Source organism: Monodon monoceros, unplaced genomic scaffold (genome assembly GCF_005190385.1).
Source record: "Monodon monoceros isolate NGI ecotype Baffin Bay Population unplaced genomic scaffold, NGI_Narwhal_1 Super_Scaffold_18, whole genome shotgun sequence".
NCBI lineage: Eukaryota > Metazoa > Chordata > Mammalia > Artiodactyla > Monodontidae > Monodon > Monodon monoceros.
In genome coordinates, this window is record NW_021703774.1 from 55,295,540 (window position 1) to 55,313,447 (window position 17,908).

Genomic DNA, 17,908 nt, shown 5'->3' on the forward strand with positions numbered 1-17,908 from the left:
GTTATCTCCATTTTACAGATGAAGAAATCAAAGCTTAGACAGTGTGATTTGCTGAGTCACACAGCTAGTGAGTGGATTTAGGTTTTCTGACTTTTGTGTCCACTACATCTTGTATTCTACTATATCCCTTTGCTTCTTCATTACTCCCATCTGTTCATGCATCTGCTTGTATTTCCATGACCTCAGCTGAACATTAGCACCTATTCAAAGTGTCTGGCTGTTTTCAGTCATGGGGCCCTCCACCCTCATCCCTTCTAGGAGGCAGAGGAAAGAACTGCACTTTGAAGCTATAGACAATTGGATATTAATCTTGGTTAATCCACTTCCCAACTGTATGGCCTTGGAAAAATCACAACCTCTCTGAGCTTCAGTTTTGTCTTCCATGAGAGGAGGACGATATCATCACTTTACAGGTCAATGCACAAGAGAGAAACCTTCATGAGGGGAGGGATTTTTGTCTGTTCTGTTCACTGCTGTTACCACTAGCACCTAAAACAGTGCTTGATACCTGTAGATATTTAGTGAATATGTGTCCAGTGGATGCACGGATGCATGGGAAGTCCCCAGCTGAGGGCCTGAGTTCATAATAGGAGCTCCATCAAAGTAGCCGTTATAATCTCTCTTCTCTCAGCCCAGCCTCTCTCCCTTGCCCTTCGGACGCTACGTCCCAGTCTCCCCGTTGAGCATCCGCTTTCCTGGCTCAGAGAGTTCTTTCCGGGATAGGAGCCGGAAGTTCCTCTGAGCGGCCAGGAGGGAGCAGCAGCGGCCGCGAAGGCCGAGGAAGGGCGCTCTAACCGCGGAGGTTGTGGCAGCCCCGGAAGTGCTCGGCCGCCGACATGACCCCGGCGCCCCGGATGGGGAAGGAGGCGGGCGGCCACTCTCCCGCTGCCGCGCACACCTACGAACTCGCGGGCAGGTGGGTTCCGAGTGGGAGTCAGTGTGTCCGGGCTTCCTCCGCCATCCCCCGTAGGCTCGAGGCCGGGTGAGGGGCGGCGGCGGGCGGGGGAGGCCCGGGAGGGGGAGTAGGGCGCCCGCGGGGACGCCCTACCCTGCCCCACCCCCGCCCCCTCCTCCGCCTTGCGGGCGGGCGTTGCCCTTTTCGGCGCCTCTGACCCTCCAGCCCCCGCGGCGGCCTTGAGATCCCCGGGCTGGGTTCCCTGCTGCAGTGAGGGGGGCTCTCAGGGTGTCTGGCTTGTGATGCGAAACCTATCGTGCTCTCTATGGAAGAAATTAGGTCGGGCAATAAGAATTTTCCTCGCAGACTTGCTGGATGAACTTGGTATTTCTGACTCATAGTTTTCCCAGTGTGAAAAGGGTATCATTATCTGTGATCCTCCCGAGTTTCGGCGTTAATAAGTAGGATGATAGCTCTTTAAAGGATGTTAAGCTCAGTTAACGGATTAAGAATCTTGAGTCCTTGGTTTTGGTTAGATAAACCATAAAGCTCTTATCTTTCTGTATTGTGAGGTTTACTTTTGTCTTTAGACCGGTAACTTGTTTTTATTTTAAGTAACAGATGCCTTTGAGAGCCCAATAAAAGCTTGGAACCTAATCCTAGAAATTTGCATAAATTATAACTACAAGTATGCATTGACAGTGTTTTTGAACGGTCTGAAGCCCATCTATAGACCTCAAGGATATGTGAACTCCTGAGTTAAGAACTGGTTTAGAGGCACAGGCTTTGGGGCAGAATTTCCATTGAAATCTGGATCCACTATTTACCACTGTTAACTTGGGCTAAAGTTACCTAACCACTTTGAGTCTCAGCTTTTTTACTAGTTACAGTGAGGTTGATACTAATTTGCAAGGTTGTGGAGATTAACCGAAAGAAGCTACGTAACACTCTTAGCACATAGTGAGCACTCCATAAGTGATAGCTGACAAGGGATTATAATGTAAAATCTGAAATGAAATTTTAATATCCATAATTATAAGATGGCCACCGTGTGTATTCTGTTCAGACTGCTAATCAACTTCTAATAAAGCAATAAGTTGGTTTGATTTTAACTCAGTCCTACCCTTGACCTGTCACAACTTTCATAGATTCATAGTCTCTCTTTTTCTAGGAACTTAGCTGTACTGTCCTGCCTCAGAGAACAAACTCGTCTCCTGTAGGCCTAGCCTGGGTTGCTGCCTTTGAAAGCAAGGGAAAGTCGGTACAATATCACCCACAGCTCAGCATGGAATTTCCAGAGAGGTTTTATTTCAAAACTTTATAAAGATCGAGAACCACATGGACTTCTGCAAGGGAGATTGAACTGGCCTGGGTTTGAGCGAAAGGATAATGTGTGCCCAGCCTGTAACTAACACCAAAGAGGCCAGATGGCAGAAGGTCTTGTATGAGCGACAGCCTTTTCCTGATAACTATGTGGATCAGAGTTTCCTGGAAGAGCTCCGTAAGAACATCTATGCCCGGAAATACCAATATTGGGCTGTGGTATTTGAGTCCAGTGTGGTGATACAGCAGCTGTGCAGTGTCTGTGTTTTTGTGGTTATCTGGTGGTATATGGATGAGGGTCTTCTGGCTCCCCATTGGCTTTTTGGGACCGGCCTGGCTTCTTCACTGATTGGCTATGTTTTGTTTGATCTCATTGATGGAGGTGAAGGACGGAAGAAGAGTGGGCGGACCCGGTGGGCTGACTTGAAGAGTGCCCTAGTTTTCATAACTTTCACATATGGCTTTTCGCCGGTGCTGAAGACTCTGACAGAGTCCGTCAGCACTGACACCATCTATGCCATGTCAGTCTTCATGCTGTTAGGCCACCTCATCTTCTTTGACTATGGTGCCAATGGTGCCATTGTATCCAGCACACTGTCCTTGAACATGGCCATCTTTGCTTCTGTCTGCCTTGCCTCGCGCCTGCCCCGGTCCCTACATGCCTTCGTCATGGTGACATTTGCCATCCAGATTTTTGCCCTATGGCCCATGTTACAGAAGAAACTGAAGGCATGTACTCCCCACAGCTATGTGGGAGTCACACTGCTTTTTGCATTTTCAGCCTTGGGAGGCCTGCTGTCCATTAGTGCTGTGGGAGCCATACTCTTTGCCCTTCTGCTGGTTTCCATCTCATGTCTCTGCCCTTTCTACCTCATTCGCCTGCAGCTTTTTAAAGAAAACATTCATGGGCCTTGGGATGAGGCTGAAATCAAAGAAGACTTGTCGAGGTTCCTCAGCTGAGTTAGGGACCTCCATTCCGTTACTGAGACAAGCTGATAGACCAGCCTTCCAACTAGTAGGAGATTTGAAGGCAGAGTTCCATTCTGGAAGTGGCATAATGATGTGGGTGGGAGATCAGAAATCAAAAGAAAAAAATTACCCATAGGCTTGGGCAGTGAAGGTGCTTCTCCTTTCTGTTACTTTGTCGATGAAAAAGCTTCCTGGGGCCCTCTTGAATTATTGCCTCTCATTATTATTCTCTGTAACAAATGAAATGATGTGGTTTCTATTTATTAAAAAAGTAACACATCCATCAAATTGTCTTATGATTTTTTCTGTGAGCAGAAGGCAGATAGAAGGGACATGAAGAGAGAATAAGAGAATGTGTGTGCATATAAAGTCACTTTTACCTTTTTCAGTGAACTAAATGCAGGCTCTATTATTTATCTGCAGCTCAAATCCTAGAACCCTGGATGTGTCCAGTTTTGTGGCCTGAGATCACAGAATTGGTCACTTAACCTTGACTCACAGTTTCCACTTAGTTCTTAATGAAGCATGGATGCAACTAGCTACAAGGGGCGTATGATGTGTCATAATACACTAGCAAAATGTTGGGGGACTTCAAAGAGGCTGGAGGTCAAATTAGCTGGAGTAATGAGGAAATACTTATTAGAGGAGATGGCACTTGAGCTTAGTCTTAGAGGTCAGGTGGGATTCAAGCAAGCAAAAGATGTATGGGGGCCAGGGTGGCAGAGACCTTTAGGAGCCAGGTCAACAATACGAGCAGCTGAAGCTGGCATGCTTTGTGGGACTAATGGCAGCTAGAACTATGGGGAGAGCATGCCCAGTCCAAAGAGGGTAACCACTACTCTGCATGCCTTGACTGACCAGAATTGGCTTATAATTATTATTTAGTCCACATCAGAAATGGGGCCAGGGCTTAGTGGTTGAATATAGTAAAGAGTTGTATAAAATAGCTTTTGCTTTTTAATGTTTTAATACACTTTCCTTATTTGAATGGATTTCCAATGATCAACTTTAGGGAACTCACATAGCAGCTGCATCCACGTTGGTGAGCAGAGAGTTGCCCACATTTGAATCCCTTTCAAAAATACTTCCTCAGTGGGATGAATGAATGTGCCTGTGCTGTCATGTTCAGCTCTTCCACACAATAGTATTTGGAATTACCCGAGGCCTGATCCTCTGCAGTCTGATGGTTGCAGAAGTTCCCCGTGGAGGTGGCAGGGGATGGGGTGTTATGGGCTGGATGTGAGGGTGCAGGGTGGGGCAGCAGATTCAGTTCAAAGAGAAAAGAGGTGACTGTGGGGAGAAGAATATTCCAACCGGAGTGAACAGTGTGTATGTCCAGGTGCACAGGGCCTGACTCATCCTGGCAGGAGAGGGGAGTGCAGAATGGACGGGCTGCGGTGAGAGGCTGAGGTCTGAGCGTGGTGAATACCTTGAATTCCTGGATCCTGGAGTCAATGGCAAATTAAGGAGCTTTTGAAAAGGGATATAGGGCTCCCACCAAACACACTTGTGTGTGTGTGTGTTTATAAAATTCTGGTAGCAGGATTCAGGCTGAACTACAGAGGCTGAGCATGGGAAGCTCTTGTGGTAAGAGTGAAAAATGAGGGTCTAGACTAAGGGTGGTGACTGCACCAAGGAGGTGTCGATTCTGATTAGAGAGATTTTCAGAACTTGGTAAATTCATGTTGGACAATGGGAGGGAAAGAGAACTGGCAGGGTGGGGGGAGGCTTCGCCTTGAGTGGATTCTTTCTAGTAACTATACCATGAGAAAACAGATGTGAGAACAGGTTTGGAAGTAAAGTAGATAAGAAAATAAGAATGAAGCATGTTAAGTTCAAGGCACCTGAGATGGTACACCCAAGCTAAGGTGTTCCATGTGTAGTATCTGAAGGACATTGGTTCAGAATTCTGGGCATTATCTAGAAGGTTACTGAGAATAGAATCCAGTGCTTTTGTGTTTGGAATTCTTTGTACAGAATTGGTTGCCTCACAACCAGGCTATAGTGGAATTAGATCACAGAAGGATAACTGCAATAACCAAAATGGTAGGAATCAGAGGGAAAGGAAGCTGGCCTATGAAAACAGATTAGAGAATAGAACACCACAGCCTGGAAGGAAGCCTCGAAAGAGATACAGTCATTTCTATAAAACTATTAAGGGTGAAAGTGGATGTTATTTGCCTACCAAATCATGACTTATAGGAGGAGACACCCTTTGAAATTTGAACAGAGCAAATTTAAGACAAATGAAAAAATAATTTTATACACTGTCTACATGTAAGTCTAAGAAGTTTCACAAGCCAGGGATATAAATGGGTTCCAAAATGTTTTGGGAAAAAACGCACATAAAAAAGTCATAACTGTCTTGTAAGAAAGTGTTAAGGGACTTCCCTTGTGGTCCAGTGGTTAAGAATCCGCCTTCCAATGCAGGGGATGTGGGTTCGATCCCTGGTCTTGGAGCTAAGATCCCACATGCTGAGGGGCAACTAAGCCTGCGTGCTTTAGAGTCCACGTGCCACAACTAGAGAGAAGCCTACATGCCACAACTAAGACCCAGCACAACCAAACAAACAAATAAATAAATGTTAAGAAATCCCAAGCCTTTAGGTGTTGCTACCTGAAGGATGATGAGGCTCACTTATGGCATGCTTCTCTGGGTTGCTGCTGGCATAGGGATGCAGGCCTACTTAACAATTGGTATGACCTAATGTGACAGTTCTTGGGAAAGTTACCTATCACTTAAATATAGTAATCCAGTCAGTCTTTTAAATTTAAACCACACTGAAAGGGTACAAATATGATATTAATGATCTAAATTTCCAGAGAGTATTACGGTGTGTGTATGTGGGCAGGTCGGGGAGGGCAGGGAAGGGGAGAGCGTTAGGGTAGCTTTGGAATTAAAATCCCAACTTGTCAAATACTTGCCTGTATAAGAAGATGTACCCCTTCCTCCCAGCTCTGTTTCTTGTCATCCTAAGTTATAAGGAAGGCTGGAGGGTGGTGGTGGCAATTGAGAGCAAGGAGGGAGGAATGGGAAGGCAGTGTTGCCTATCTTTCCAAAATGGTACCAGGGATTGTAGTTGAGATGGAAGGATGAAGGACAGGTAGAGCCACAAGGCAGCACGTGTGCTTGATATTTGGGCGTGATGCATGACTGGCATGCGGCTAGAATGCGTTGCAGGGATCTGAGTGTCACCACACCACAGTGGTTCTGTGTGGCAATCAAATCGGTGTCAGTGTTATGCCTGTATGCTGTGTCAGTACTATAAACTTTTGAGTGTGCTTTTGGCCAGCTGGCTTAAATTATGGATGTAAGAATCACATTGAGCATGTTCAAGGAAGCATATGGAGCCATCATTTACATCTTTAAGCCGAAGGCTCAAGGTCAAGAAAAACAAAAACAAGCCAGCAGAGGGCATCAGTCACACAATTTTACGGTATTTCAAACCCTTCGAATGCGGGAAAACAGGACTGGACACAGTGCCATCTTGTGGAAGTTATTGATGTTCCCTTTTACAATGAAATTCAATGTGTCTTGAATTGCACCTAGGGCTAAAGGCTAACTGGTAGGCAGTCGCTTTTAATGCTTTAGCAAGCCCCTCATCATCCCCTTTATCCCTTATTCTCTTCCTCCAACATCTATTTATTAAAAAATGTATTGTCCACCTAGGACCACCTCTACTCACTTCTACCATTTGCATTTTATGATGTTTAGCCTCAGAAATTTATTCATTCAACAAATACTTACTGAACATTAACTACATGACAGATACTGTTTGTCCTGCATGCTTGAGATACACCTACGAGTAAAAGTGACAAACTCCCTTGACCTAATGGAGCTTACATTCTAGCAGGAGGAGAGAGACAATAAACATAAGCAGAAGGTAACAAATGCTATTGAAAAAAGAAGAAAAAAGTAGCAATGGTATTCAGTAAGGGGGTCAGGGTAGGTCTTATGGAAAAGGTAACATTTAACCAAAGATTGGAAGGAGGTGTGGGAATTATTCAGATTCTCAGGGGAAGGGAGTTCCAGGCCGAGGGAAGAGCTGCTGTAAAGGCCCTGGCAGAAGACTGCATGGCATGTTTGGGGAATAGCCAGGAGTGGCCAAGGTGGGGTGATAAAGGAGAGCAGAAGAGGAGGCCAGAGAGGGAAAGTGGGAGGCCGGGTCACCTAGACATTGTAGGCTATTAAAAGGACTCTGGCTTTTACTCTGAGATGGCAAACACTGGAGGGTCTTGGAGAAAAAGAGGGACATGATCTGACATAAATTTTAACAGGCTCATTCTGGTTGCTGTGGGGAAAAGTAGAGCAGAAATAAGCATTAGGAGGCTCTGATATTAATCCAAGCAGGGGATGACAGTGCCTCAGAGCAGAGTGATAGCAGAGGAAGTGGTGAAAAATAGTCACATTCTAGATATAACTTGAAAGTAGAGTCAAGGTCTTCCTGACATATTAGATGTAGGGTATGGATGCAAGAGAAGAATCGTAAGTGACTCTTACGGTTTTTGGCCTGAACAAATTGAAAGATGGAGATGCCATCAATTGAGATGGGGGCCAAGGGGATACGGATAAAGATTTTGGGGAGGAGGATTGGGAATTCAGTTTGAGGCATGTAGGGTATGAAATGTAGACATCCAAACTGAAATGTTGAGTAGGGAGTTGAAGATATGAGTTTGGGTTTTAGGAGCAATGTATGGGATTGAGATATAAATTTAAGACTTGTTGGTATATAAATGGCATTGAATGCTACGTGACTGGATGACATCACCAAGGAAGTTTACATATACAGAGGACTAAGAAATCCAAAGTAAAAGGTTGGAGAGAAGAATAAGCAAAAAGATTTGGAAAGCACAACCACTGAGACAGGAGGAAAATCAAGAGTTTAGAGTCCTGGAAACCAAGTGCAGATGACTCAAGGAAGAAGGGGTGATCAACTGTAATCAGATCAAAATCTGAAAAATCAAGAAAGCAACCCAATACTGCAATAGTAGTATGTGATCCTCTACTTAGCCTGACAGCTGAAGTCCAGTCAAAACTGATGGCTTGGGCTTCCCTGGTGGCGCAGTGGTTGAGAGTCCGCCTGCCGATGCAGGGGACACGGGTTCGTGCCCCGGTCCGGGAAGATCCCACATGCCGCGGAGCGGCTGGGCCCGTGAGCCATGGCCGCTGAGCCTGCGCGTCCGGAGCCTGTGCTCCGCAACGGGAGAGGCCACAACAGTGAGAGGCCCGCGTACTGCAAAAAAAAAAAAAAGAAAAAAGAAAAGAAAGCAAGGACTGAGCATTGACCATCGGATTTAGCAAGGAGGAGGTGATTGGTGTCCCTTAAAAGAACATTTTTTTTTTGTGGAGTTGTGGGAATAAAAACTATATGAAGTGGATTTAAGAGAGAATAAGAGAAGAGAAATTGGAGCAGCAAGTACAGGCAACTCTGGCAGTTTTACGTCAAAGGGGAAACAGGAAATAGGACAGAAACTGAAAGGGGAGGTGAGGGCAAGAAACCTTTTTATTTTTAAGATAGGAGAAATGACAGCATGTTTGTATAGTGATAGAAATGAAACAGTAGAAAGTAATATTTGATGTGAGAAAGGGAAGAATTAATTGCTGGGGCAATATTCTTGGGCAGGTGAGAGGTGATGGGATCTATTGCACAAGTGGAGGGACTGGCTTTAGGATGGGAAGGGATAGTTGATCTATGGTAACATAGTGGGAAGGCAGAGAATATAGACACAGATGCTGGTAAGTGGGTAGATGGTTAGTGGATAAATCAGGTGATGGGAATCTTTGGAAATTCTTTTCTGATTGCTTCAATTTTCTCAGGGAAGTAGGAGGCAAAGAATCAGCTGAGATGTGAGAGTAAGGGGGAAATGATGAAGTGAGGAGGTATGAAACAGTTCAGGACATGGGGAGAGTGAATGAACTAGGGATGCATAGTATAATTGCCCAGCAGTAGTAAGGGCTCTCTTGAGAATGGTAGTCATGAATTTCAAGTGAAGCTTCGTTGTGTGTGGGTTGTGTGTGCATTTTCCTAACCATGTACAGCTACATGAGTGCAAACTAGAGTAGACGGAGAATTGAATTTACCCAGGGTGGTGATTAAGCAGATTGAGAGAAGGGCAAGGGAGAACGGTAGCTATGCATGGGCCTGATTATAATGGTTGACCGTGGAATTTAAGTTAGGTAAGAAGGAGAGTGACCCTCAAGAAGGGTGAAGGACGGGGAGGTAAGGGACAGGGCAAAGGTCAATGGATTGGAGGTTCAAGGGGTTTGGAAGACGGGAAGTAAAGGTCAGAGAATAGATAAAGACAAGGTTATGATTTTGGGAGTGAGCAGCTGAGGTAGGGTGGAGGGCAACGTCACTGGAGGAGTGAAGTCCAAGGAAATGAGAAGTGAGATGGGGGGCGGTGTTGGAAGGAATACCTACACTTAGGTAGAAATCCCTGAGAATTAAGACAAGAGTGGTACTGGAAACAATGACAGGGAAACAGGAGCTAAAATCATCAAGAAATAAGAGAGAATGAACTGGAGATTGGTAGATAAGTGCAACAATGAGGGGTATGTGCTATAATCTGGTGCATGAGGTTCAAAGCTGAAGGTTTTACGGAGGAGGAAGGATGAATGGTCTGAAAGCAAAAATGAGAAACAAGGATACCTACCCCACGTGAGGCTCAGCAGTACAAGGGCTGTGGGAGACAAGCACCCCCTTTGGAGAAGGCTGCCGGAAAGCAGTACGCTTAGAGCTGTCCTGCTAGAGAAAGTAGGTGACGGACACATCCAGAAGACAGGTTGAAGATTTAGGGGAAGTTTACTGATCATGGGCAGCGAATTATAGAGGGTACAGGGTAAAGGTTTCAGAAGTTGGAGAGGTGGGGAGAAGAGCATGGAATGGATATGTCCTCCAATCTCCATACAGGACAGCGACCCAGCAGTCTAGGGCTTTTTGGCGGACTGACCTAGGCTGGGATAAAGAGCCATGTAAGTCCCGGCAGGCTCAAGGCAGACGATGAGAATATGAGTGTTGGTGGGTAGGGCTGGCGAGATTTCTGGGGGCCTCCTTTTTACCTCAAAGGAGGTGTGGTCTTGGTGTGCAGCCATCCTCATATCATCACGGACATGTTTTTTATTGTTCCCTAATGGAATTCATGTGCTGATTCTCTGGGTAATGGACATATTGACAAGAGCCTTGTGGGGCTAATGACTAATTTCCCGAGAACCATGCAAACTTCCAACAGTGGGGCAGGGCCATTTGTAGTGTTCTAGAAAGTTGGATTCTGGGGAAAGTGATCAGAGCTGAAGTGAGAGCCAGGGTTTGACCAAGGTCCTGGGAACCATCAGGCCTGAGGAGGGACGCTCCTCTGACCACTGAGAGGGCTCTGGCGAGCTCAGCTGCAGGCGAGAGGCAGAGTAGAAACAGCTGAAGTTCTGCAGGAGTGAGCTAGCTTAGACCATGCCACTGCTTTTGGTGTCTTTCTTCTTTTACAACTCACAGGTGCAATTAACGTTGGCTTGTTTACCTCGGGAACAGTGGCAATCACCAGCCAACTCAAAACACCATTTTCTTCCCAGATCTATTACTGTGATTAACAGGAGGACTCCCCAGAGATAAGGTAGTTCTGTTTCCCAACAGCCCAACATTTGCTCGGCACCTGGGGCCTGGCAACTCCACGGTACTGGTGCCTCCTCACGCAGTCAGGTGCCTCAGGGCTAAGAGTGCCAGAGAAAGGGGCTTAGAAAGGCAAATGGGCTTTTCTGTCACCATCCAGTGCCAATTGGCACCTGGGTTTCAAATGACACCCAGGATCAGCCTGAGTGAGATCTTGTGCCCTAAACAGACTAGCTCTCCAATCTCTTGACCATACTTTTGCTGGGGTGTTGGAGCACATTGATTTTACCAGTGCTGAGGTCGAGGGATACTGTCCCCTCGGGCCCCTGAGAGAGCTGTCTTGAGGAGTTGCTTCTGCTTTCCCAAGCTCCGCTGGCACATGGCTCACGCTCCAGGACGGCCCCGTGGCCTTGTGCGGGGCCCATGGAACATTTGGACTCTGGTTGGTGAGAACACCGTGGGCCTCCCACTCTTTCTAAATTGCAGAATAAACAGATCTTTAGGCCCCAGGCAGCTACTGTGTATGAGGCTAAGAGTATTTTTGTCTTTAAAAGAGAAAACAGCAGCAGGCAGAGGTAAGTATCTCCTTGGCTCTAACTGAAATACAGCCACAGAGAGGAGGGCTGGGGGAAGAAAAGCTAGCCCTTAATAATCCAAAAGACTAAAAAAACAAAAACAAAAAAGAATCTGAAAGGCTAGTTTTTCCACTGTGTTACACGGAGCTTCAAAAATATCCTCTGTTAGTCTGTTAGCAGCTGTTTTGAGACGGAGGACCCACTTCAGTGACTTCTCTGTTACTGTCTTGAGGATTCTTAAGTCTCTTTGGCTCCTGGGGGCCAGAGGCTAAGGCTTTCTTTATTCTCTGCCTGCTCATGGCTCGTGTTCAAGAGGATCACTGAAGACGTGAACTGCAGTGAGAATCAAAACCTGATATAAAGTATTGTAAAATGTGATTAGATTAAGAACACTTTGAGAGTAGCAGTTTATCGTCTTGACTCATCCAACAACCTGCCATCCGATCTTAAATGTTGACAGTATTGCAATTCGATAGAAACTTGTAGTATTAAACAAACAAACAAAAATAGGTATATATTATGGTAGTGAAGGCAGCCGGTATGTCTCTTTAAATGGGGGACATACAGTGATGTGGTAGCATAAGCTCCATTTGATTTATTCAGATATAGACTCTGTAGTATTATAAAGGGTATAGAAGTTTTTTTTCTTTTTCAGCAATCTTTTCTTTCTGTGGATGAGGTTCATGTCTTTAAGATGGACTTACAGCTGTGAAGACTGTGAATCTCATGGAACTGGACTAAAGATTGCAACATCCATTTTCTGAGTTTTTTTTAAAGAATCATGCTTAGTGCTGAGTTATAAAACAGATGTTGGCAAGTACCGTCTTTTTCAAACTCTGGGATAAAGAATACTGAATGGTACAGGATCTGAACCCACCGAAGGTATCCATGTTTGTACATGAACAGCTGAGGTTATTTCCTTATCTCCTCTTGGATTTCAACTTCTAGGATGTTTGCTGAAACACCCTTCACTGTATATGTGGCTCCCAAGGCTTACAGACATTTATTTAACAGTGGAACTCCCCAAGGAAAGCATGGGTCGTTTTGTTTATTTTTTCCTACCTTTAGTTCTCTTTTCTCCATCTCCTAGGTGTCCTGGGTGTTTCTAGCTGGAGACTCGGGGATTCTCATTCCCCTCACTGCATCCAGTGGGAGACTGCTACAGGGTATCTTCTAAATCAAAAACCTTTTTGTTAGAAGCCAAAGCAAAGTTAACAGACTACTTCACTTTCAATAGCACTATGTCTTTCTCAACCAACACTTATGTGATTCAGAGTCTTATACTATTCCATTAGAAATGAAAAATTTGGTTTCTCATTGGCTGAAATGAGCTCTATTGTTCCCTTCTTTGTCAGAGGTCAAAATCACCACATTCTGGAATGTTAGCAGGCTTTGGGTCAAGCAGATAATCTGGTTCTAGGACTCAAATAACTGCTTCAGCATGGAAGTCGGTAACAGTTCTCCCTGGAAAAAAGGACCCAAATTTTCTCCTGTCACAGCTTATATTGGAATTGCTTATTTAGCTATTTTGTCAGCTACTTTTATCCTGCTTCTTCTCTGGTGTTCCCAGTAACTAGGACATTCTTATAAATTCAAGAAATGTTTGATGCATAAATAAAGGGATGAGAATACTTAAGAAATATTATGTTTACTAAAGATATAATGGTTTGTTTCTCCCGAAGATCCTGAGTCAGTACAGTTCAACTATACTTCTTCAGCTCTCTATCCAATATTGAGGGTGGAGGTGGGAGAGCTGAGGAAGGGGATGTTATGAAACACAGAAACACTATGAGCGGTAAATATGAACAAACCTCAGCATAGTTTAATTTTACTCCAGGCTGCTTCCTTCCCCCTCCCATTCGAAGAGGAGGCCCCCTTTCTTCTCGCCTATCGAATGTGAGGAAGGGGCCATACCTAGTTGTTGAGGAGACCGAGTAAGATCGCCAGGGTATCATTTCATTCTGCCATGACTCGAGCCTTACGTTCTCATGGTCATCAGGTCAGTCTAAGTTTTAAACATCTAAATGGTGTAACACTGCGCATAAAAATAAGTTCAAGGTTAAGACAAAGTGGAAAAGTACCAAACACTTAAAAAAGATGAATTGGCAAAAACCTTCCTGTTGACAACCTCTGTTTTGTGTTTGCGGAGATGGTGTGATATAATCCAGGAAAACCGGGTCTGTTGGGATGAGCATGCTATCAGATGAGAAAGCTACCCTATAAGAATACTGATTAAAAGGAATTAAACGCCTGGACTGAAGGTGAAGGGAAGGGCAACAAACTGCATGCTGTGTGATATTTTGCATCAATTCAGCCGCCTCCAGGTAAACTTGAGCTTCTGTTGATCCCCAGCTTTGGCGCCTTTGAATTTCCTTAGTCATGAGCGCTTCTAACTCGCAGTCACTGAACTTGAGATGCAAGTACACACCAACGTAATGTGCCATATGAAAGTTTTCACCTGAGAAATAAACTGCTTTTGCATTTTGGGGAGGAGAACATAGTCCTTAAAAAAGAGTTTTACAGCCCAGAGAAAGGGTATTGGTAGTGAGGGTCCCCCATGGTTGAACTGAGGTTCCTGCCTACATCTCCGGCGCTGCCTCTCTTTGCCAGGGCTTGTCTAAGTCAGCCAGGAAGTGAGTGGACCACCAAGTCCTGATCAACAGTACTTTACTTTCCTGTCCTATAGTTTTTTTCTTCATATGCTAAAGTGAGGCACATTCAGAAGTGACCTCATCCAAGATGAGATCCTTCAAAATTTTAATTTAGACCAAGTAAATCTTCAAAAAGAAAGCTCTGAATTAAATCTCAAACCTTTAGGGAGCCTTCAGATCACATATTTGGCAGGATGGACTACATTACCTTAATAATAAACATTTTATTTGGATAAATCTTTGGGATTTGTTTTTAACGATAGCTTAGAATTTCACTGTTGGAATTACCATTCGAGGATTAAAGTATAAAAAAAGTTGTCTTTTCCCCAAAACTCATAAAGATTCTATTCTTCCAGTATTTTACTGACATCATTAAGAATCTTCTCAAGGTGGCAACATTTCCTTGTCTTGTACTTTTATTCAGATGATGTGTTTTTCCCCCTGAATTTGCCAAAGTATGAGATTGATGTGTTTCAGACCAACAATTTCTCCCATAATCATACATATTTTATCTCCTAGAAAAATAATGAAAATAGAAAAAAGGTCTTGGTGCAATCATAATTATTAATGGGATTCCTGGGGGCAGAGTGAAATTATTCAGTCCTCTGTGTCTTTTCTAGACACCCAGGATTTTTACTTGTTTCACTCTTCTGTTGGACAGACATTTCAACTGAAGATAGATTATTTTTCTCCACCAAATTTTATCCCAAATCACAATGCTTTAAGAACTTAAAATCAATCATTTTCAATTTAAGCACCTTAAAAGGTCAAATTATGTATTTTTCACCTTACGTGGTTTTAGTTGAAACAAACTCCTATTTTAACTCGGATCTTCTTTAGAAAAAGAAACAGAACACGTTTCATTTTTTATATAGAATAAACTTTGTTTTTATTATAGACATGGATCAAAAATAAAAGTTTTTATGTACATATGACATATAGTGCAAATGAAAGGCTTTTAAATACCAAGTATAGACATATTGTCGAAAACAAAAGGAGATGAATGATGGGGGTTAGGATGGTCGTCCGGGAACTGCAGGAGGGGGTCGCCTAGTGAAAACAAAACAACAAAAAAACAAAATAAAACAAAAGAAAAAGAAAAACACAGATGCAGAGGAAGAAAACAATGTTTAAATTAGAAAATAAATCCAAATAACAGCATGCATAAATATCCCAGAAAAATCAAACTCAAATCAGACAGAAAACATGCAGATGCAGACATGCAGGGGAAATGAGAGAATATCACATGGCATAGTGAGCAGCTCCTAGGATGTTTCCTGGCTTCCAGCCATGTGCTAGGTATGAGCCATTTGAGCCCACTCCAAAACCTTGTTATTTTGTACCATGGAATGATAAATCCATGCAATCATATTCAGGAGAACTGGGAACAGTACAAGAGCCGCATACCTTTATAACTTGAGTATGTTTCCCAACCCTGATTTTGTGACATTCGGTTATTTCCAAAGATTTCAGTAAATGTTGTGAAATCTCCATAGGGGGAGAGGGAGTTGATATAGAAATATGACAGGTGAGATTTCTTTAAGATGAGGGAAAGTAGAAGGCGGCAAGGGATCAAATGAGCAATGTAATCACAATGCAGAAAATATCTGGGGTCGATCTTGGAGAAAAGGATTTGTAAATAAGAATTTCTTTCAGGTGAAATCCTGATGTGATAGCCTTTCCAGGCCCAGGCAAACTATGAGGCTATGTCTGTTCCATGGTGACCCCAAAGCTTTTGGGTAAGGTTTCCCTCTGTCTTAGAGTTAGGTGCAACTGAAGTTCTTATTTATTCTGAACCAGGTCCAGGGTAAATGAAATTTGGTTTGCTGGCTCTTTCTCCGTATCCCTAGCCTGGCTTGCATCTTGTCAGGCCCACTGGTGGTGAAAGAAGGATCCAGAGTTTTGCTTCGTTTTGACAACAGCCTCTCTCTGGATGATGGGCTGCTAGGGAAGATACGATAAACGCTACATGGCAATGGACAGCTCTGTAAGTAGGAAAACAGCAGGCCCAAAGAAACTTTCCCACGGGTTTCCAGCAGAAGTCTACATTTAATTTCCTCTTTCTAACCCAACTGGTAATGACCTCAACATTACAGCAAGCCATAGAACGGCAGGTTAGTTCAGTACCCTACTCCCTGTGGGACTCCTTTTTGGCTACTCATCCAGGTGTTCAACAACATACTCACTTCCATCTTACTTCTGTAACACTTCAGTGAGTGGTGCAATGAAGTCTACAAGAAAACAAAAGCAAAAACAAAAGCAAACTTCTGTTTCATCTTCTATGAGATGTTAATGGAGCCATACTGACTGGGCTATTTCTGAGCAGCAGTAAAAAATGACCTTACCTTCCCCAAAGTCCAAGACCAATTTTTCTTTGGTCCACTTTAAGCTGGCTGAACTTAAGGAGGCCTCCTATCCATTTAAATGATGAAGAACTTGTTATTGGTGTGTAACCTTTCAACTGCGGGGGGCGGGTGGGGAGGGGTCTGCAAGATCCAGGTAATGGTTATCCCTGGTGTTTTCATGAAGAAAGTGTAATGAAATTCCTGTCAGGCTCAATGAGATTTATCACCTGCCCAGCAAACCGAAACTATTTTTGAGTTCTGAAGGGGCTTTAGAACACTTTAATTACCTCAGCAGGGTGGGGAGGTGAGCCATTAAACTGAACCGCAAGTCCACAGTGCTAAAGGGACGTTTTGTCAGCATATGCCAAAGCACTTTTCTGTTTGAGCTAGTTTGGTGTTCTAGTCTAGAAACAGGATCAGAAACTTTATGTCTTGGAATATATTTCATGGACAGCTAGAATGTTTGCTTCAAACAGCAGAGTGACATCTATCCCCTTAGCTCTTTTCTTTCCCTCTTCACTCATCCTTTATCTAATTTTCCTCTCATTGCCAAAAAAGCATTGTTGGTGATGACACCGTACACTGGCTCAGAGTTACTTCTATTACGGATCTCGGCAGTTTGGGTTTTTACTATTTCTTTTCCAGAATTTTCCATACTACTTAACACAGTGCTGAAGTGCTTAAAGGTCACATGCAGAAAATATTGGGGCTTTTTATATGAAGGGCTACAAAGTTACCTTATACCATTGCCACTTCTAACACAAAACTCGAAGTATTGAGTTTGGAACACTGAGTTGGGATACTGAGTTGCTAACACATATTAAAGCTCATCATACTAGCATTCACCATACAAGCAAATTCTACCTACTCAAGATTATAATTTCAGGTTATACCTCCTTAAGCTTTCTTAAAAACAACTTCGGAGAATCGTTTGGCTGAAACAGGAAGGTAAGGTGGTAGGAAAAGCTGTGTGTGGAACATGGGCATAATTCATACATAAAAGTCTCCATTATTAAGAAGAATGATGAATTACCCACATTCTCTTGGATCTACCTCAGTGCTGCAAGCTGTTCCTAGGGTGACATTCCTCTGGCAAGAGCCCTGGGAAGGTCTTCCTTATAATTTTTTTCTTTTCTGTTACAATCTCACAAAACATTCCCTGCTTGTTTTCTTTGCCCATCACTCAGATAACTTAATATCCCAGAGCAGTTGGTGAGCCTGAAGGCTTGGGAAAGTGAGACAACAAAGGCAGTAAGAATAAGCGTTCTTCTCAAATGGTTTTCTGCTGATCTTCACTTTTAAGTCAACCTAGATCCCTCCCTTTACAAGAATACAATGGGGGTAATGTAATTAATTCAAAGGAGCTCTTTTTTTGGCGAGAGAGAAAAGGTAATATTGAAAGTGATCTGAGTCCTCCACAATGCCCCCCTAGGACTCATTGCATGTCTGTCTCTATCTGCTTTCATGCCCCCTGTTCCTATGCGACCTACCTCCTTGGATCTCCCCAAGCATCAGAGCTCCAGGAGGATGGTCCTAAGCTGGGACCTCC

The 17,908-nt window shown here is 43.8% G+C and overlaps 2 protein-coding genes across 5 annotated transcripts in view; one reads left to right on the forward strand and one right to left on the reverse strand.

Annotated features, from left to right (window-relative positions):
- The first annotated feature begins 708 nt into the window (after positions 1-708).
- Positions 709-3,470, forward strand: PIGC (phosphatidylinositol glycan anchor biosynthesis class C). Its single transcript, XM_029227257.1, has 2 exons — positions 709-916; positions 2,067-3,470. The coding sequence occupies exon 2, from the start codon at positions 2,285-2,287 to the stop codon at positions 3,176-3,178; it is 894 nt and encodes a 297-aa protein (XP_029083090.1). The 5' UTR covers positions 709-916; positions 2,067-2,284; the 3' UTR covers positions 3,179-3,470.
- Positions 3,471-14,877: 11,407 nt separating this feature from the next.
- DNM3 (dynamin 3) overlaps positions 14,878-17,908 on the reverse strand; it is a 569,209-nt gene continuing 566,178 nt past the window's right edge. For 3 of the 4 annotated variants that reach the window (XM_029227252.1, XM_029227251.1, XM_029227248.1), the window contains one exon: positions 14,918-15,064. In XM_029227252.1, coding sequence (XP_029083085.1) covers positions 15,028-15,064 — 37 coding nt within the window. In that variant the 3' untranslated portion in view covers positions 14,918-15,027. Of the gene's footprint in view, positions 15,065-17,908 lie in introns of all 4 variants that reach the window. The other variant, XM_029227250.1, reaches the window with a different exon arrangement.

What these genes read in the sequence shown, in the direction of transcription:
- PIGC (XM_029227257.1), top strand. Translation starts at nt 2,285, where the DNA reads ATGTGTGCCCAGCCTGTAACTAACACCAAAGAGGCCAGATGGCAGAAG.